Source organism: Drosophila grimshawi, unplaced genomic scaffold (assembly GCF_018153295.1).
Source record: "Drosophila grimshawi isolate 15287-2541.00 unplaced genomic scaffold, ASM1815329v1 contig_44, whole genome shotgun sequence".
NCBI lineage: Eukaryota > Metazoa > Arthropoda > Insecta > Diptera > Drosophilidae > Drosophila > Drosophila grimshawi.
The window spans coordinates 11,207,750-11,229,684 of NW_025063240.1; the positions used below are offsets into that span (position 1 = coordinate 11,207,750).

A 21,935-nucleotide genomic window follows, 5' to 3' on the forward strand; every position below is an offset into this window, starting at 1 on the left:
AAATATTTATATATTTTGTTTCTTTAAATTTTGTTTTTCTGTTTTGGAAACAAAACCGTTAAATAATTCAAATTTGTCATCGCTTAGCAGATTTATTCAAACGAATCGTGAGTTGCAACAAACATCCAAGTGAAATTTACCCAAATAATAAATTGTGCCAAAAAAATAAAGAAAAAATAAAATAAATTAATAAATGATACTGAATTTAATCAAAAATCAAAAGGAAAATTGATGAATATTCAAATCAAAAATAAATCAAATGCGACGTCTGCAAATTCAGTGTTAATTTTATCACTCAACAACAAGTGCAACCAGAAGCCAAGTGAGACTAACCCCATTTAGAGGAGTTGTGGACTAGCCCTAAATTAAAATAAAATAAAACACAATTGAACGGGGCCGGCTGTGCATATAATTTGCGACGCAACTGTAAACACAAAAAGCCGTCAAACTGTGGGGCTCCGGGGCATATTTTCTTCCTCCGCAAGGAATGTATTATCAGGTAAGAAACAACAAAAAAAAAACACACACACACATTAAAAACTAAACGTTTTGAGTGGACATTATGGCGTCAGAGGCGCTGTCAAGGCACAGGTCAAGCGACAACAACAAATAAACAAACAAACATGAGCACAGTGCTCACTATAAATATTGGGACAAGACAAACGGAGGACAGCTCAATTCGTTGTTTGCGTTTTTAGTGCTGCCGTGTTTCGCTTTTGTTTGTCTCTCCGTCTCCCTCTCCCTCTCTCTCTCACTTTGTCTATCGCCTTTAATTGTTGTCTAAGCACAGCTTTTACTATTTTTACCAACTACCGTTGTTTTCACTCTCAATTCATGTCGAATTCTTGGGCGTTGTGGTTGTTATTGTTGTCGCCGCTTATTAGTCGTGCTTGCTCTGACTCTCACTCTTTCTGTGTCTTTTCCGATTTGTTTACCTATTTACATAGCCAACAACAAATATGTGTGTACACGTATGTGTGTGTGTGTGTAAGCGCTATTTTCACACGTGTGCCGAAAACTCTTATTTCCCCCCTTGCCCCCGCTCTTGCTCTGCTTGTTGACTTTGCTTCTACTTGTATTTTTTTCGACAATGCGCGTAAATTGTTTACATAGTCTTCAGCAGTCGCCGTCTCTGTCTGGATCCCTGTCTCGTGGATGAGTGTTAGAGCGGGAGGGGGAATGCGGGGTTTATTTCGGTAATTTGATAGCTTCAAATGCGGGTCGACTTGCGGCTTTTAATTTGTTGTTGATACTTAATCGAGCCACCGCCGTCTGTTGTCATATTTATTTACTCGGCTCACTTTGTGCACAATTTTGGGTATTATAGCGCACATATTCTGCCCCTTCCTCCGATATTCGATTTGAGCCGGCCACACACAAATTCATGTGTCAACTTTTGGCGCCCGTTTCTCGCTTTCAACATTTTTCCCACGTAATTTAAGAGCATTAACGATAAAAAAAAGCAACGCGGAGCTTAAAAATACATAAAATTTTTGTTACGCGTGTTTTATGCAAATTTTGAGCCAACAATTTTTTCATATTATTAATTTATTTCTAATTGTTTTTTTTTCTTCTTTTTTTGCAGGTACGTTGCTCATTCAAATGCAAATCGCTTGGGTAAAATGTAAATATATTTTTGATTGATAAGGAAGTCAGTCGGCCGACCAGAATTTAAAGTGTGCTTCTAAAGATTAGCATCTTGGCCAGTTTTGCGTGACGTCAGCCATGAAGCGAACATTGGCTTTGATCTCCAGCGGGTGACATGAATAAAAAGAAGCGCCACAAGTTGATGTTGGCCTAGTTAATCATATGCTGTCACAGATATGTTTATAACGCCCAACTGGAATTCATTCCTCACAAAAGTAGTTTTATCTTCTATCAAGTCCATACTAAAAGCTGTTCAAGTATGCTAATAGCTATTAGGAATGACTAGACGCATTAACTTTTACTACGATATAATCATAAAATAAACATATAACACGCTTCAATATTATTGTTTTTGTTTATGCTTATAATCAATTCTTGTTGCTGTTCAGTTATTTCCTAATGCTTGTTGCAGCACAGCGCTTCTGTTAATTACAGTTCATAATTTCAACTATAATCTGACCATAATTTGTCATCGTTCAAAATGTAGCAGTTAGCAACATATTCCAAGTGTCATTCTAATTAATTGCAACTAAAAGTTTTTTAACGACAACAACAACAACAACATTTTGCACATGTAACATAAAGTTATGTGTTGTTGCACAAACTATAAACATACATTAAAAAAATGTACAAATAAATATATATATTTATATATAAACACGAGTCTCATCAAACGAAATCTTCCGGTTTGCCGTTTGTCGGAGACGCAATTGAAATATTACACATAAATTGCATAAACTGCCTGCGCTGCCCGTAAATTGTTATTGTAAAACTGAGCGCAAAGATGAATAGAGTGGAGAGGGTGTTAGTATAGTATAGTATAGTATCGTAAAGTATAGCATAGTATAGTCGCTTATATATATATAGGAGCTAGTTGTAGGTGGTTCCATTGTGCGTGCGCAGTTAACCGCAAAGTTGGTTCACTTTTTTTGTTGTATGCTCAACAGATTTTGATATCGCTCGACCTCATCGCTGCTGCTGCTGCTGCAGCTGTTGTTGTTGTTGTTGTAGTAGTTGTAGTTTTATGACTAACTTTTATGATATATGTCTATATCCGCTTATGCAATTCGGTTTTGTTTTTAGTGGCTGTTGCATTACAACTAGTACTATATATATCTATATAAATTTTATGAACTTCAACGAAAGAGACTTTCACTTAATTAGCCATTTGTGTCTATTGTTAGATTTCAATCAGGCCTGTCTTATGGACAACAGCTGCGGCCTCTTAGACTTTTACTTTATTTTGTTTTCTTTTTGGCCAATTCATTTGAGACAGTTCATCAATTCATCTAATGTGTGGGATGATGGAAATTCTGTCATAATGCGAGCATATTTCAATATTTCCAATTTGCTTGATTGATGGCTTTAATTTATGGGCATTTTTAAGTAGCACTCAAGCAGTACGAGTGCCAGAAAGAGGCCCGCAGATAACAGATACCAGCCTAGCCCACATATTTTTCAACATTTTGTTTTTTTTTTTCATAATAATTTTATTTTTTTTTTCATTTTGTTGTAAATTGCTGGCGACGAGTCCATTTTCATTTCCATTTCCAGGGCAAATGATATGACAATTTATTTCAATTAAAGTTGATTTACAAATTTTGCTGTGGCCGGCCGCCTCTCATTCTCCCATTCTGACATGCTCTCACGCTCTCATGCGGCACGGCACGTTGATTGATGAAAATGAGTGCCACAGCAGAGGAGGAGGCGGCACCATTCAAAATGTAACTGTGGCAAAGCCAAAGAAAGCCTCTCCGCTTATTCAAATGATGTTGTTGCTGTTTCAAAAGATGTCTTTATCATTGGAATCGGCCATAAAAATGTAATCGAAAAAAATGAAATAATTACAAACAGCAGCTAAGCAATCTAAAAGCGTTTTTCTTTTTTTGTTCTCGAAAGTGAAGCTTTCTTTGAAATTCTAGCGGATCGTGAAATTTGACTTACATTTGAAGTTACAAGTGAGGCAAATGGTAAAGTTAATATTTATTTTGTATTCTTGTTTCGGTTTTCCATTTTAATACTCATTTAAATGTAATATTTATTTATATAAAGCCTGAACTCATTGTTGGTAATATTGTAATTATTTTCATAAAGTACACATATTTTTGACCAACTTCTAAAGTCGCCTCGAGTTAGCTATGTGCCTCTGCGTGTGTGTATAAAGATAGAAATTTCGATAACTGTTCGCCTTTCGGGAATATCGATACAAAGATTTAGAATTTCAATTGATATATGACATAGTTAGACATATTATTGATGAAATGTGAATATTTTATGAAAATCGAATAAGAAACAAATCTGTGTTTCAAAAACGCATTTTCATATTGAAATTGTGATCAAAATGTCCACTATAAATTTAGCAGCTCTGCTTGCTTAGGGTCTCTTTGTTGAAGATTCTAGCTTCTTCTTTAATGTGTTAAGTTCACATAAGTATTGCGTTCCATTTCATTTGTATCTGTATTCTTGACAATAGCATTCCAAGTTCTTCTGTAGTGTGTTACTTTTTGCTTAAATATTCCATTCCATTCGTATCTGGATTGATTGCCTTTTATTTGTAGCTCGAAAGAATGCTTCTCTAAAAGCATTCCGTACACTTTTTGAATGCCTAATAACTGTAATTTCAATCGCAGATTCGCTTTTACGGAATCTGAACTCCAATCGCTATGCTTGGCATATTTTATGTGTGCGTGTGTGTGCTTAGAAAATGGCGTCGTACTTTTGCATATCTACGCGTGTACATATATATGTGAGTGTGTGTGTGCGTATAGTAAATAAAGATTTGCTACTTGATATTGACGCATGGCGAACACATAACATTCGAATTGAATTGAAGGCTGCTGCTGTTGCTGATAAGAAGCAGCACTCGATTTAATTATAATTAGATTGTACAATCCGCTTACTTGTGACTTTCATTTGCTGGCTTTGTCATTTTTTATATTTGTGCCAAATGCTGCTATTCGCAGGTCATTAAATTGAAGTTCAATAAAAATGCAAATTAAATTCACTTAAATCTGTGAGCCATTTGGCTTTTGCATTAGGCGCAATAATAAAAAATGTGAATCAATTAATTCGACAGCTTCGAATTACACCACATGTCAAATAAAATGTTCAAACAAACAAATTATATTTTTTTTTTTATCTTGCGAAAGAAAAAATAAAAATATATACAAAAAATAATTCTCGTATTTTCGCGACTCGCTGACAAGTGCAAAAGCTTGCAAGAGTCGTAGGCGGCAGCGGGGGCAAGATCGCTAAACAAATCAGAACCTACGGCAATGTGAACGACCCCCCGAACGGCAACAACAGTAAAGTTGAAGCCAATATCTTCATGCAAATTATACGGTTCAACGCAGCGATGTCGACGTCGACGTAGACGTAGACGCTAATCGCTAGTGTCACTCACACGCGTCGCAGTCGCCGTTGGCAATTAGCAGAGCGCCGCACGCCTGCGCGGTGACTCAGCAACTGCGGCAAAGCAGACGCAAACGCAACCGAACTGTAACAGGTTTGCTTGCTGCTGCTGCTGCTGCTCTTGTTGTTGCTGAAACGGTAATTGCAGCACCATTAGCTTCTCGTTCCATTCCATTTCGTTTCATTGCTCGTTTCGCTCTCCATTTCACGCCCACGTGCTTTTTCAACATTCCACGCTCCCCTCAACGTTAGCATTTTTGTTATTTTGTTGTTGTTAGTTTTGTTTTACCGCCTCAGTTTGTTGTTATTTTTTGTCACTTTTTTTAATTTATGCGGCCGGCTTTTTTTTTGAGTTTAGTTTATTTGCATTTCTGTTTAGTTGCCGCTGCAAATATTGTTGTTGTGTCTCTGGCAACTAAATTAACATTTTATTGGCGTGTCATAAACGTTTATGTTTTTGTATTATATATTTTTATTTCCTTTATTTACACGTATTTTTGCTGTTGTCATTTTTTGACCTGCTTGTACAAAATATTTCTCTGTTGAGTAACAAGACAATGTTGACAAATCTAAAAATAAACTCCGATTATAGTTGTGGAATATTTAATAACACGATTTGAATTCAGCTACTATATGCAAATGTGTATCTACAAGTGTTAGAAAATATATAAATGAAAATATATAACTTCAATGTCTAAAATGCCTCCCTTTGCCCGGCAATTCACCAACTGAAAGATTTCTAGTATTATTGGTTAGTTATATTTAGAATATATGTCATGCATGTTTTCTAATATATACAATCCCATTCAATATTTTGTCTTCTATCGCCTGACTCATTCTCTCTAACCGGAAGCTCAAATTTATCGTGCTTGTTCGCTCGATATTATCGAAAGTTAATTTGATAATTGATTCATTGATTGTAGCCGATCGCACTGGAATATCTTTATAATTGAATTCCATTTGGAATTTATGCAAATACAATTAAACAACAATTAATTATTATCGAAAAACAAAAACAAAAACAGCAAGTGTTACACGAAAACAGCAACAATTTAGCGCCCTTATGCATATTTACACGATTTTTTGCCATCAATTTCTCAAATATTTTAGCAAATATTTGTAGAACGAAAATAATAAATAAAAAAAAAGTAGAAAATGACCCGCGCGCGTTTTTGAAACGCGCATAAAAGTCGCGGGCTACTTGACGCTACTCGATGATTTTAATTTATTGGCCATTTAAAATGTGCAAATTTTTTTTGACTTTGTTGTTGCAGTGCTGCTGCGCTATGCTGTTTACTTTGCATTTATTGTTGCCAATTAGCATTAAACGGCAGCTAACAACAGCCAACAACATGAACATTACAAAACACAAGGTAAACCAGGCGAATTGCAATTTAAAGATAAATGAAGATGCATAGTCAACGAACTGGCAGCGGCGCCTCGCCATTGTTTGTTAACTTACGGACCATAAAAATCTGTGACAACATCACCTGGCTGACACTTTGACCTTTATGGTCATTTGTTGGCGACCTTCGTCAGACTCTCTTTATGGCTTTTTAATTAGTTGCAATGTGGAAGCAAAGAAAAACATTCATTTAAATCAGGCAGCCAGCTGTTCAACATAAAAATGTGCACTTAGTTGGATGGCAATATTCTAAATGCAACATATGACAACATCGCAGCATGTTGTACGCCATATAACTTGATTATGCCATAAATGCTGAATGCCACGTGCTACAAATGATTGCTAGATATATGCAATCGTCTACTCTAAACTATGTGATGAGGGGTATTTTTAGTAATTGCAAACATTAAAACGAAACCGTTCAAAATGTGTAAAAAGGGTATAATGGTTTTGGGCAACAGTATGTAACAGACAGACGTACGCGTCACCGATTCCATTATATATTAATTGATGAACATCAAAAGTCCAGTCGATTTAACGATGTTAATTCGCCGAGTAAGCCGATCCCAGAGCCCAGAAGAGCTAGAGAATTAACATTTGGAATATAAGTTCCCGTTTCTCTCGAATATCGAATAAAAAACCCAATTTGAAATTGATAAATAATATTCCATTAAGATCGGATTAGAAATGCAGATTTAGCCAACCAAAAAATATTTGCATATGGAACAAATCAATAACAGCTGGGTTTAGATTCTCTTCTGGTCGATCTCTCGCAACTATCGCATTCGTATTAACTCTTTCAGGACCATTTTTGGCCATAGGCAACAGTGTCACGTGTCATCACATTTACATTTTTTAAATTATTTATATTGTTGGTTTGTACTCATATTAAAAATAATACGACCGCAAATACTATTTTAGACACACAAATTTAATTCGGTTCGGAAAGGGTTAATAATGTCAAACAATGCTAAACATTTTTGCTCACTTCCTGATAGTGATACAGAATGACTGTTTTTATGTAGCATATTTACATATTTTTACATTTTGCCGTATTATTAGGGTATTTAAGTTACATTGTCTGTAAAATATTAAAAACATTTTTGCAGTTTTCAGGCTCACGCAAAATTGTTTGAGTTTTTTTTTGCGCTATTGCAACTAATGTTTTATGTTGTTTTTAATGGCCGCCAGACTTTTGTACAATTATATATTTATGTAGTTTTACATTATTTTATTTTGTTTTGCATATATATATATATAAATATAAATATATGTATTTATATGGATATGTATTTGCTTGGACCTGTTTTTGTCATATTTGCTGACGACCTTCAACTTAGCAGGCACAGGCAGCACGACTTGGCCATCAATTTAAACTTCTCTCTCACTTTGCTTTTCATCTTGTTTTTTTTTTTTTTGTTGTGCACACATTAAATTGCAATTAACAGGTGTATGGGGTATCTGTGTGTGTGTGTGTAATTCAATTAAGGCCTTAAGCGGGCTTAGTGCATTTGAAGACACGTTGCAAGGTGTGTTAATTTCTGTATTTGCAACACCTCAACGTCGATGATTGTTCGTTGCTTGACGCTCGTTTTGAGCATCACTTGAGAAAAACTAATAAGAATACCAATCACGTCAAGATGTGCTTTGTCTTTCAACATTCTGCCCAACTAATTCCCTTTGAATCGAGTCCTGACTGCCTTTCTGCCTGACTGCTGTCTAAAATAGACAACTTCCTTTTCGTATTAAATGCTATTTGTATTTCACTCACAGACCGAATGCCGTTTGACTATTTATTTGTTTTTAGCTTTCCATCTATATGCGGCTGATGATGCTGCCTCTTCAGCCTCTGCCTCCGTCTCTGCTTTTGGTTTGGGCATCATCCAATTACAAACGAAAACACGACCATTTGGTTGGTGGCTGCCGGGTCTTTGGGTATCGGTCTCGGTGTCCGGTTTTTTGGTACGGGACTCATTTTAAGCCGCGCCCCGACACGTGGCCAGCATCTGTTACAGTTTTGGATTCGGCATTAGGAATAAGAAGCATGGCAGCGGCATCGATTGTGTGAAGTTTGGCAACAACGTTTAACAAGAACGCACACACAGTGCCAACGAATTGTATACGTCTGCCCATTTATGGGGCATGCTTTAAACAAATCAAATTCAAAAAATAAAGGCAAGGAAAAAGGGCATATGCAACTGATGAAAGGAAGCATATGAAATGAATATACACAAAGGCAAACGGGATTCGGAATGTTGCTGCGACTACTTGGGGTCAGGGTCGTGTGTGTAGTCGTGGCAGTGCTCGTACATAGATTATATATAGTACATACAACATGTATGATGTGCATGTACTTCTCGTTAACACACACAAACAAACACAGACACACGCACACCTAACCACCATTCATCGCACTCGACTCGGCTCGCCTGCAGCTGAGGGCGCATGAGGGTTGACCCAAGTGCCAACCCCAGAGCAGCAGCATTGTGACATTTAAGAGGCTCACGAGAGCAGCAGCAACAGCAGCAGCAGCAGCAGTAGCATGGGTGGGGCAGGGGGCATGACAAAGTGTTGAGCTAAAAACAAAACACGCACAACCCAACCACACCCACACCCACACAGCAACACCCATCCACACCCACACACGCTACTCATGCTATTTTCGCAGCAACCCTCGCGTTTGTGAAGAAGGTGCGAGGCGACTCTCAGTGTGCAGCCTCTCAAAAGCACTGTATGAGTTCTCTGTTCTCCCCTCTGTGTGTGTGTGGATGTGTCTGTGTGCGCCTCACGAGAGTTGCATACTTTGTGGCGTTGCTGGCTGCTTAAAATAATTAAAAATCAATATTTAAACGCTGCCTACAATCAAGCATTACAGCACGAACCTTTTTAAAATGGTTTCATTAAAATGCGCACACTTCAAAAATATGCCCAGCAAAATTAAATACACAATGCAAAGTTGCAAAACGGAAGAAAGGGGCGGGGCCGGGAGGAGGGCGGAAGTCAAAGCTGGCAAAAAAGAAAGCGTTCAGCAACTTTACAAGCAGAGATAATGAAAACAACATTAAATGTGAAATATTACAGCCTACAACAATATTATCATAACTTTAAATATTATTGCTCGAAAGCTTAAGCAAATCACATTTAACAATTGAGGTTCTTTATCTCATGAACTTCAATAAATGTAAACTATTAAAGCCTTCAACAATATTGTCATAAATTTAAATAATTATTATTTGAAAGCTTTAGCAAACCTTTATCTCATGAATTTCCATAAATGTAAACTATTAAAGCTTAAAGTAATATTTTTATAATTTAAAATAATTATTATTCGAAGGTTTAAGCAAACCACGTAAATATTTATGTCCCCCCGACAGATTTTAATAATTTGCATAATATTTTGTTAAAGAATTTAATTATACCTTCTTGCCTAACATAGTTGACACAATTTGCATACAATTTCACTTGAATTTCAAATTGTGTTCTCACTTCCTCCCATTTAAGAGCGGCCACGCCCACATTATGCTACTTCCGCTTTGAAAAATGTTTGGGCCTTGTGAATGTTTCTTGGCATGTTCATTTTAATTGTTTGGAATCTTTAGGCCATTTGCTTTGAGCGGTGTTTAATTTAAGTGGCCGTCTGATGTTCGAAATTAGTTGGTCAAAGATCAGAAATGGTTTAAAGTAATTAAAAGACAATTTGTTTGATTACAATTTCAATATTTAGTGCGTAGATGCAAATCAATTTCAGAAATAGCCTATCAAAATAAAAACACACAAACATATTCTATTGACCGGGCAACTAATGGAAAAAGTCTGGCACATTATTATATATATATATATAGTTTTTATGTGTTCACATCGGTTATAAATAAAGCGAGTCAATGAAAGGTAAAAATCGTCGGGCAACTGTGCATAAATCACAAAGCACTGAAATGAACAGAAAATTATAGTATATGGAATTAAATATCATACAAACAATATTTAATGGCAAATGGAATTGATTTATAATCCAAAGCCAAAATGCTGATATGAAATTTATGCAAATTGGCTAGTGAAAAAATGATCAACCACAACATTTAAATGTTGATGATGGAGTCAATATGTTGTTAACTAATTCAGTTCGCTATCTTTAGTTTGCTATGTAGTTTAAAAAAAGTAGTGATTACGTTAAATAAATCAATAGTCGGGCCTGTTGAGCTCATCACGTATACGCCACCGTTGGCTTTTTGCTAAACGAATGTTAATTAACGCATTTCTTGGGCACCAAAAGCCCGCTTGAGCCCGCCGTAAACTCCACGTTAACTTTATCCATAGCCGTGCAGTTCATTAAAAGCTCGTCACAAAATAAAGAAAATAAAAAACTTTTCATTCAGCTTACAACTCATTAGAGAAGTATATAATATGTAATATATGAAAATTTGGGAACTTTGGCATTAAATGTCAGTTAGACGAGCTCTGCTTGTTGTTTTACTCGTTGTTTTTCTTGTTGTTGCTGTTGTCTGTTAACCGTTGTTGGTTGGTGGCAGACAGCCAATGGCAATTACGGCTCTGATAAGATAAGCGCCCAAAGCTGGCTGCCTAAACCAATTAAGTGTTCGGGAGGCGCCTCTGAGGAACAGCCCTTTTAATCGCGCGTAGCGGTGGCATATCACAAAATGAAATGGCGGCAGCTGTCACACATACACGCACACACACACACATACACACATGCGAGAGAGTGTGTGTGCTTCAATCAGAAAAGTTGTATTTTGTAAACGGCTTTTGTATCGCAGTTTGGTAACTTTTTGCTTTTAGCCCCGAACAACAATTTGACTGCTTATCTTGATGTATGTTACTGTCACTTGCCAACGCTTTATGTGTGTGTGTGTGTGTGCGTGCGAGTGTGTGTGTGTGCGTGCTAGTGTGTGTGTGTGTGTTGATATCTATGGCAGTTTTGCTTTGTTTGCCTTTTGCTTTTTTATTTGCTGCCAATCACAGCCACAAAAACAGAATTGTGGTTAAGGTGCGCGTCTCTCTCCGCCCCCTGCAGGACAAACCATAAAATATCTTGAAGATACATAGAATTTAATTGGTCATCTCTGGGCATGCCATGTGGTGCAATGGTGTTATCATTCGAATGCCAACTAAAAGCTACAAAGCCGAAACCCTCACTTCCTCCACCCTTAACCAATTCCAAGCCACATGTTTGTGTGCTTTTGTTTTATGCATGGTGCCAAATATGAATTCAATTTTCATGTTGTCCGAAATGTGCACATAAATTTACATTAGCTCTCTGTCCAAGCCATACACATGAGCTAGCTTTTATGTGTGTGTGTGTGTGTACGTGCCACTTGCCTCGGGCGTCAGTGACACAGTGGCAAGCTGCAAAGTTAAATGTGTCCAGGCTGGCGTTGCGTCATGTGTGCAAACATTTTAGTGACGCAGCCGGGGCATATAACCAAACCACACCCAGGGCATCCATGCGCCATGCTCCATGCCTTTGCCCAGGCCATGTACTACGTGCGTTGATATTTATTTTTTTGAAAAACCGAAAACTGTTTGTTAATTATGCGCCTTGGTCGACAGTGTGGCCAATAAAGGTTTTTGACCTGACAGCCCATGAATAAAATATTAATTAAAGAACCTTGACGGTGGGCTGCGGCCGGCCAGCTTTGACAGGCGTCGCTGGACGGATAAGCGAAAATGCTTTTGCCTGTAAATTTATTAAATGTCAACATCAAGCTGAACAAAAAAACACTAATAAAGGAAAAAAAAATGGTCTTCAAACAAGAAATCCAACAAGCTGATAATGAAAGACCGAAAATTGTTGTGTGTCAATTTCGGGCAACGAACATTAATTAATTTCAACTGCGTAAGCCCACTGAGAAGCACAAAGGCAGCTCTGCGGTTGTAGAAGACAAACACAAAAGCCAAAGCTTTAAAGGAGGAAAATTGCCACAACATTTACACATTTTATACTTGATAAGCAGCTAAAGAGCAGTTGACTTTGAACTGAAGTTGCATTACCAAAAAAAATTAACAGTATGCTTTGAAACCCGTTCGGCTTCTCAATGCGCAACTCCATTTAAGGCTCTGTAGAATGTAGGCTAAATCATCATTAGCAGCAGCTGCTGTTGGCAAACGACAAAATGAGCTAATCTAATCCGATGCCACATCTGCAAGTGCTAGCGAATAGTGTGTTATTGTGTGTTGCATGCCGTATGCCGCATGTGTGCCTGCAGCAGCCATCCTGGCTGTCTGCTTCTTTGACATCCGTTTGGTATTAGCAGCTGTCCACAGTTGCATAAACACTGAATGCCTTGCACTTGAAATGCTTCCAGATGCCATTCGCACTTCGAGAAGTGGCCGACTCTCGTCTGTGGCACACACACAACATTTTGTGCATAATTCACAAGTTGTGCAGAGCACATAACTCTGCAATTTGCCAGTCGTTTATTTGTCCATTTGGGAATATGCTTTGTCCCTGTGTCATAATAATATTTGAAAGACTTGTCTCTGCTAGCAGACAAATATTAAAAATTTGTCGTATTGTGTTTATGTACTTGAATTTGTCTGTGATTGTCCATGACTGCAATTGGGCTGACCAACATCATCATGTTGACTTGCTGGCAACTTTTAGCCAGGTGTGGCCCCGGTGAAGGTGTTGAAATCAATTGCTAAAACTCAAGCTGAAGTTGTGTGTAAATACTCATTTGTGATTGTAATTACTTGGCATTCACTTAACTGACATCTCATTTTGGGCTTACTTATTACTTATTTTATCGATTCATCGGAAGACCTCTTAATTTTAATCTTGCTTTATCTTTGGCTGCCCGGAATATTTGTTTTAAATACAAATACCCAAAAGCCGTGAAATTACTTTGGCTACTTTTGGCATTAACTATGACTACAGCGGCTGGAGTTGTTCGAGTTTGAGTTTGAACAGAAATCAAAGAAAATCCAAAAGCAATATTTGAGCTGTGCGTTCATTGGGTTAATTAAAATAATAACTGTGGGCTTCCTGCTGTCAGTAAAAGCCAGCGACGAGAACCCACCATTAAAACGCCAAAGACGTACACGAACCCAGAATGAGAAATAGATCGATGGATAGATGGAAATGAATAAATGAAAAAGATGAAGAAATCGAAACCCGACTCACAACACAACAACAACAACAAGAACAACAACTAATTAGAGCCTACAAAACGTATTTAGTTACACTCGCTAAACGCTGTGATTATTAATTATAATTTTATACGCTTTTCGTGCATATTTCGTATCCAATTCATAATAAGTCAATCAGCACACAAAAGCCAGACAAAATAATTAATCAGCAAAAGCATTTAAAGATTACTTTTGGACTATGAGATGCGCAGTATTTCACTTCAATGTTATATTTAATGATGTTGTCTAAAATAATTGAAATGGGTGCAAAGTGCAAGGGGCAAAATGAGATAAATAATTACTATAATGAGTTCGGCGGCACCCTTAAGCGATGATTCACTTGTATAGAATACACGTTTAATATTGAATGTGAATACTGGGTATTTAAAATAAATTGGATATGCTTTGATTTTAACATGCCTGTCGAAATATATCGAATAGAACTGCTGGCAATCAGAATTTGAAGAGAATCTACAACGCAGAATATTTTTGCACGCTTGAAGCGATTTGTCCTTGAGTCGAGGCTGACTTGCTGAAGTCATCGCCATCAACCATCAACTAGCACCATCAGCAGTGTCGTCATTCGAGTCATCGCCCAACACCAACACTTGAGCTCAAAGCCAGCGTCGTGGCTTACATAAAGCCAGCGGCGTCTGTTGGGCTGCGGTCTTGTTGGCCAGCTTTAACCAGTCCAACACTTGACAGGCAGCTGCGCCGAGGGGGTGCTGCTGCTGCTGCTGCCAGTTGTTGTTGGTTTTGGTGTTGGTGTGTCTGGTCTGATTATGACACCGATGCTACCACAAGGGGGGGCACACAATCGTCACAGACCGGCGCACATTAGAGGAACCGGATTAACCAGTGGAAAAGCGATTACTGCAAATGGCGAGTGCAATAACCCGGTCAACGACAGTGAAAGTGGTTTAACTGACAACTGCAAAAGTGGCCAACAACGGCGTGCGCCGTTATGCCAAGGATTTTAAGCTAGTCTCATTTTTGATGTCACCTGCAAAAATGTATAAAACATATATAAAATCCACAAACATTGCACATAACAATATGGTGACAGCAGACAACAAATATGGCGTTGCGTTGCGAGCATAAATAGCAATTTCCGGTGGGGTGGACAGCAGCAAAAAACATAAATAAATATATTTAAATATGTAATATGTATAATGTAGGAGCAGATGCAGGTGGGTCTTACAACAGACCTAGCTATATGAATGTATATATATTTGTGTGATATGAAGAAAAGTTGTCGCCCATTTGAATATGCACGCGCGAGTGGCTATAATTTATTCAATCAACGCTAAGGCGGCATGAAAAAAAATACCACAACAGCAGCGTCGACGCCTAAATTGTCTAATGATGCCATCATTTGAGGGTCTGTGCCCCCAACCCACCCCCACCCACACTCCACACCTCACATAGAGGGTCCGGTGGGGGAGGCGCTCGAGGCTAATAAAAATTTACGTATTGTGAGCACAGGAAACGCGCCACTGGCAGGAAGCGACACTTGACAGCTATGAAATATAGAATTTAATAAAAAATAAAAAGAAGAAGAAGAAGCAAAGATATGAGTTGAAAAGTGTGAGTCGGAAGGGGAAGGGAGCGAGCACGTGCAACAATAGACAGCTGCAAGTTAAGTGTGTGCCACACACTCAAAAGTGGCTTTAGAAACATTGAAACTCACTTAAAGATACGACAAATGCAGACTCAAGTACAATACGCATACAGACACACGCAGATGTAGGTGAATGTTGTCAGAATAAAAAGGTTCAGAGATGTAGATTCAAAGAATATATATATAGATATATATTGATATATGCAGCTGCTTATCTCATTTGTGTTAGCCCAATTCATGGCATTTCAGCAGCCATCAAAAACTGTGCACATGGCTAATTGCGAATGAAGCGCCTCGCCTTTTGGCACCTGATGGGGCATACAACTATATATATAATATATACACACTAACCGCAACAAGGAAAATAATCATAAAAATAGCCAAAAACTCAAGCAAATTTGTAATGACAGATAGACACACAGAGTACACACAAGGCAGGCAGCTGCGGTTAAAACGATCATCATCAAGATGATCATGATGTTGCACCAATACAATACAAGCCAAATGTATCTTTCAATGACATATGTATATGTATACATACACAGGTTATTCATAGACTTGGTTTCCTTATGCGAACTGTTGAACAAAGAACAAGTCGTAATTGTGTAGACAAGTGTTGTGAAACTGAGCAAAATAAAAACAAAAAAATTGAGAGAATACACTCAATGGTACTTGATAGAATTTAATTATCCCAAAAGCTAAGCGCCAAAGTCTAACAATAGAAATAGCTGAAGGCTGGCCGACCAATCGATAGTTGAGCTTAACGATGTCTATCGCTAGTTCAGCTAAACGAAATGATAAAGAACTAATGCCACAATACACTACAGGTTCAAACAGCTATTAGCTAACACCCATGGCTTATGTAAGCTTTGCTAACTTAAGCGCTTCATGTCCAGCTGCCAAGCTGCTTGTTGATCAAGACATGCCCACATCATTAAGAGGAACATATCCCCAAGTGAGTGCGAGAAAGAGCCCCAGAACGGTCGTTGCTCTGTTGTCAGAAAACTTATGTGCACATATTTTTTTCGTCTATGGACCACCGACACAAACAAATCCGAGCACACACACAAATAAAAAAAAAAGCCAAAAAACACATCATCCAAAAGATCTTTCGTACATTTTTCCTGCTTAGCGCGCTGCGCCGCCTTGTCGCTAATTCAAAATCATCAATCAAAGCGAAGCAGGCGAGGCACAAACCTAGACACAACGACAAACTGAAGTTTCGGTGAGCCATCATTGAGTCATTGAGTCACTCAGTCAGTCGCTCGGGGGAGTTCGCACTGCTCACACAAGACAGATGCACTGTCGCCTAACCTCCACATTGCTATTGCTCTTGACGTGGGCCTTTGGAGCAGCAACAACAGCAGCAACAGCAGCAGCAGCAGCGAAAGACAAATAAAAAAAAGCCAAGACAACAACTGCAGCAGCAGCGCAAAAACTTTTCAACTCTTTTGTCTGATGATAAAAGTTTTTTGTAGGCGCTGCTCCTGCTGCTTTTGCTGTTGCTGCTGCTGCTGCTGCTGCTGTGACTTTGACAATGAATTTAGCCTTAAGGCGCAAAAGGAGAAATACAATCAAAAATCCTGTTTTGTTCGAAGGAATGGAAAACTGGTTTTCTGTTGTGGGAGTGTCGCCACAGCAGCAGCAACAACCCTGCAGAGAGTCGACGTCATCAGGCCAGCTTTTGTGAAAAAAAAACCAATATGATAAAATAGCAACGACAATGGAAACAACTTGACTGGGCGCGTTGACAAGAGAAGAGATTGATGCCCATCTAGAGCGGCATCATGTGCTGTTGCATTGTGTCCGTAGGCTTGTCGGATTGTGGGCATGTTATAGTGCTGATGATGCTATTGATGGATTGGGAGTCGGCTGAAATCGTGGCCAGGTACCAGTGAAGAAGAAATTGCAAAAATGAATGGATCTGTCTCTAAGCGGCTAATTGGCAAACCAGCAAAAGATGGTCAAGAGGTGTCAGAAGCTCCGACTAAACCAGCCGAAAGCACGGCGAAAAATCTTAAAATGTTTCACATTCTCTCGATTAGAACATTAGCCGTGTAAACTTTAACTATCAACAAAAAGTGTGGATGGTTTTCTCTCGCTCTCTTTTCCTTTGGTTGTCATTAGTTGAAGTATGGTAAAAAGTCTACATTACAAGCTCAGTTATTTAACAGTTTTGTTTTTTCTTGTTATGGACTTTCCCAAGCTGCTCGCTGCCACTTTTTTTATAAGCCACGCTTCTCATAAGCATTCTGACTAACACGCTAATTACTTATTTTTCTCATTCTTTGTTTTTTTTTTCCATTACAGGTAAGTTCAACAGCTTCAACGAGTTGGCTCATAAAACCCAGCGGGTCTCAAACATTAATAATATTCACCATCCCCTCCACCCCAAAACGCCACCACATCGAAGTGGTTGCCCCGAAGCCGCTTTAATTAAGCAGAAATCTTCACGCCGCTCGCTAAACTCTGGCGGGGCCCATAAATCTGTCAGGTAAACAGCTAAACAACAGGTGAAGTCCAACCTGAAGTCAAAGTCGAAGTCTCCGCTGCAAGTTAATTGAATTGATGACAACAACAGCAACAACAAAAGCACAGATGAAAGAGGCCTAGACAAGGCGACTGGCGAATGTCGCACCGTTAGAAATGGACAGCCAGAATTTTCAATGTCTTTGCAATATTTATGTTCACAAAAAATCCATGGTATACATTTTGTTACCTGTCAGTAAAAGCAAAAAGCAAAAAAAAAAAACAGCTGCTCCGCAGATTTCCAGCGAAGATAAGTGGACAGAAAGAGAGAGGCACAGAGAGTGAAAGATGGAGGGAGGGTGTGGTCATTTAAAGGGGAAGAGCGAGAGGGGGAGGAAGAGGAGGCAGCTGCCTTTGGCGGACATTTCCATGCTTAACAAGATAAAAATCTCTACGGATTATTTCATACACTTTTGGCTGAGCGTAAAATTTTTTATAACTTTTCTTACCTTTTTTTTGGTTGATGTTGTTGTTGCCGCAACCACGCCCAGTTCAACGCCCAGCTTAGCACTCAAGGCGCTTTGCGGTTGCCTCTGTTTCACTTTTGGTCAAGACACAATTTTTTTTTGTTATGCCTTTTCTCATTTTATTTTCTTAGTCAAAAAGTTTGTTCTGTGTAAATTATTCGCAGCGTCGGTTTTTGTGTAAAAACAACTCAAAGCCAAAGACAAGGCTCTGGCAACGGGTGGGGAATAGAATTGCTTCCATGTGACATGTTTTGGCAGTTTTTTTTTCTTTTCTTTTTATATATCTTATATTTGTTTTTATTTTGTTGAACAGAGATTAGAACGTCGTACAAGTTGTAACTTTTGAAGTTGCAAAAGATTGGCAAACAGTGCCACAAAGTTTTTGCACTTCGACAAGCAAGTTGTTAGGTCTTAAGCGCTTCTTGCCATATATATTAGTTGCAATTTTGAATTTTAATGTTCAACGCATAAGCACACTCTGAACTCTGAGCTATGCACACACACACTGGCAGTCCAATAAAATGTAATGAAAATAATGCAAATGACAAGCTCATAAAAAGATATATGGCATGTTGATCATGATGCTGATGATGATGATGACGTCAACGATGATGCTGCTGGCTGTCGTCTCGCATAAAATGTTGCATAAAATCTCTGTTGTCTTGCCGGTCGCCCTTTTCGTCGCCCTTCTGTTCTATCCTTATCTCTATACGCCTTTCATGAAGCGTGCAACAAGAGCAACAACAAAAGTTGTCATTGTAACTGCATCAAAACGAAATGCAATGAAAATACCCGCAAAATACTCAAACCAAACACACAGAGAAATAGCAGCCGCAACAGCAGCAAAAACAGCAAAATAACAGCATATAAAAATAATTTGAAATGAGCAGCCAAAGGGGGTTGAGTTGGTGGGGTGTTTTGGGGGCTGCTGTTGTTGCCTGCCACAGAAATGAAAGCTATTGAATGTCAAACAAAACCGTGGATTCGCAATCGACAGACCCAAGACAGAGGAGAGAAAATGCGCAAGAGAGAGACAAAGAGAGCGATAGAGAGAGAGAGAGACAGAGGAGGATAAGGGGAATACTGAAATGCATGGCGTATACTTAACCAAAATATTTACTCGCGTAAAATCGTGGGATGTGAAATGTGTGTGTGTGTGTGTGTGTAAATTGCAGTATGGCTACTCTGCTGTATTGCATATATGCACTGAAGATTAAATGGCTTTTATATGTATTTCTCAAATAGTTGTTGTGGCTGTTTGTGGCTTTTCAATGGATAACCAAGTGGTGCATGTACCAATTTGTTAGATGAAGTTTGAAGTTTACTCGATCCGATATGAAAATGCAACCAAGTGTAACCTATAGCCAAAGTTAAGTAAAGGAAGGTCATTAAAATAAAGCTGATTCATAAGTTTTTCGATATGCTTCAATTCAATTCATCATTATTTCAAATCTACACTTTTTAAGAGGTTCTTAAGTGCTTCTATTGTCATAGCGTCAATCTTCAAAATTTTGTCAGAAGAGTAGGCACTTGAAATAATTATTATAATTTATTTAGCTCAATGACTGACTGTTTTACATCTAATTCATTGCCATAAGTTCAAAGCTGCAAAAGCCATTTTCGCCCTTTAACAATTTCGAGTACAATTTAATGGCCGTGACAAATGTGTTTTACAATTTTGGCCAAAGTCTTTTATTATAGATGTCTGCACATTTTTTATTTGCCATACTGTGCACCATATGCTTTCTTCGTGCCACAGATAAATCACTGCGCAACCGTTTTGTTGGCTATTTTTAGGCCACAGGGCCGTGAAAATGGCCACTCAAAGCCATCGATCAATGTAAATGCAAATTCACAGCTGATTTAAAGGAGGACCTTGTGTCTGTGCCTCTCTCTCTCTCTCTCTCTCCTTCTGCCTAATCGCCACGCTTTATCTGATGCTCCTTTGTTCAATGGGATACAAATGCCAAATTTTGTATTTTATTTCAGTTTGTTTAATTAGTTGCCCGTCATTTGTATTCGTAACTCAGAAATTGTCTTGTCTGCTCAGGTCTTTAATTGAATTAAATTAAGTACCCAAAGAAAAGAAAAGAATAGCAATCTAACAAATGCAATTTGTCAAATCAAATAGAAAAATTGCGCTCATTTGGTGGCAGCCAAATAGTTTTTCTTCTTGCTAGTTTGGTTAGATAGACAAAGTACTCAGATAATCCGCTGAGGTTATCCATTAGACAAATCGTTGTCGAGCTTGTGTCGCCGGCACTTTTCTCTAAGCTCTGTCATACTCAAATTAATTGACAGCTGACTTAAGTTGCATTGTGTTAGGCCAGCAAATTGTGGCGCCACTAGCACAAAAAAACTTCCCGTGCCCATAAAAAAAAGATGGGGAAACTTTGAGAAAATTACTTTGGCATGGCCCTTGGCCAATGGGATAACAATCCACTTTGGCATAATTTTAGATCAAAAATTGTGTGCATAATCAAGTGAGCTATTAAAACGCTTATCGCAGATGCTCTGCTGCTCTACTCTGCTCTGCTCTGCTCCTACGGGCACTCAGAACTTCCTAGACCCTTGGAAAACTTATTGATTAAACTCGCAGTAAAGTTTTCATGCAGCAGTCAGTGACTTGATCAAGGGGAGGGGGCAATGGGGAGATGGGAGGCCCTAAAATGCGACCCGACACGCGAGCCAGCAATTTTATACTTTAGTTTTAGCACCCAAGGCGGAGTTGAGTGTGTGTGTGTGTGTGTGTGTGTGTGTGTGTGTGGGTTGGCAAAAGGGGCGTCGAAGCGGGGCGTGTGTGCTAATAAGCCGAGGAATTGATTATTTTTGTTGTTGTTATTGTTGTTGGTCGTAGCTATTATTATTGTTGTTGTTGCTGCTATCGCTGTGACTACGAATTGCTTGGTTCTCATTGTTGTCGTTGTTTATTATTGCCTAATGGCAAATGTAAACAATTTAGAAATTTAACGCTGCATTTATATGGCATAATACTAACATTTTTTTGGTGTACACTTCTGTGACTGCCCATAGTAATGAAGCAATTAAATTTATTAGACAAATTGCTTGTGATAAAAATCACAGAAAATGACAGAAATGCGAATAATGTCTCGACACTTGTCGTTTTAAATACTGGATTAATTGCTGGGCTCAATGAAATCGGAAATTGATTATACGCGGCGTTGCCGCACATATGTTGAGTGCTGTCTACGTATAAATAAATTGATTAACCCAACACGGCGTATGACAGCTTATTGCGACTTTAATGGATTCATACAGCATATTTTAATTAATATTTGAATATATGTACAACATTTTTTGACAATGCACCGTAAAGAATCACTTTGCTGCAATGCCACACAAAAAATGCGCTTCCATTCGTAAAAGATTTAAAGCCGCGTCCGCCGACGCTGACGCCGTCGCCGTGTCTGACGCTGATTTAAAATGATTATACGGAGAGTGCAGCCAACAAACGGTTGCACTTCAAACGAACAGTACCACACTGCCACAAAGCGGACATGCCACCCATTCCCTCACCATGTTGTGTGCATGGACAGCATTTTTATTTTCAAGTTTTTGCCATAGAGTTCTTTATTTTATTTTCTTTTATGGCACGTTGCTCGTTTATAAAAATGTCGAGAATAATTGTTGAGAGGCCAACAGTGCACGAAATGTGCAGCACTTGTTACCATTACTGTTATTGTATCCTTTT

The 21,935-nt window shown here is 38.5% G+C and overlaps 1 protein-coding gene across 7 annotated transcripts in view; it reads left to right on the forward strand.

The window, feature by feature from the left end:
* The first annotated feature begins 221 nt into the window (after positions 1 to 221).
* LOC6558570 (ecdysone-induced protein 74EF) overlaps positions 222 to 21,935 on the forward strand; it is a 75,409-nt gene continuing 53,695 nt past the window's right edge. For 6 of the 7 annotated variants that reach the window (XM_043215286.1, XM_043215281.1, XM_043215284.1 and 3 more), the window contains exon 1: positions 222 to 499. In XM_043215286.1, coding sequence (XP_043071221.1) covers positions 488 to 499 — 12 coding nt within the window. In that variant the 5' untranslated portion in view covers positions 222 to 487. The remainder of the gene's footprint in view (positions 500 to 21,935) is intronic. The other variant, XM_043215285.1, reaches the window with a different exon arrangement.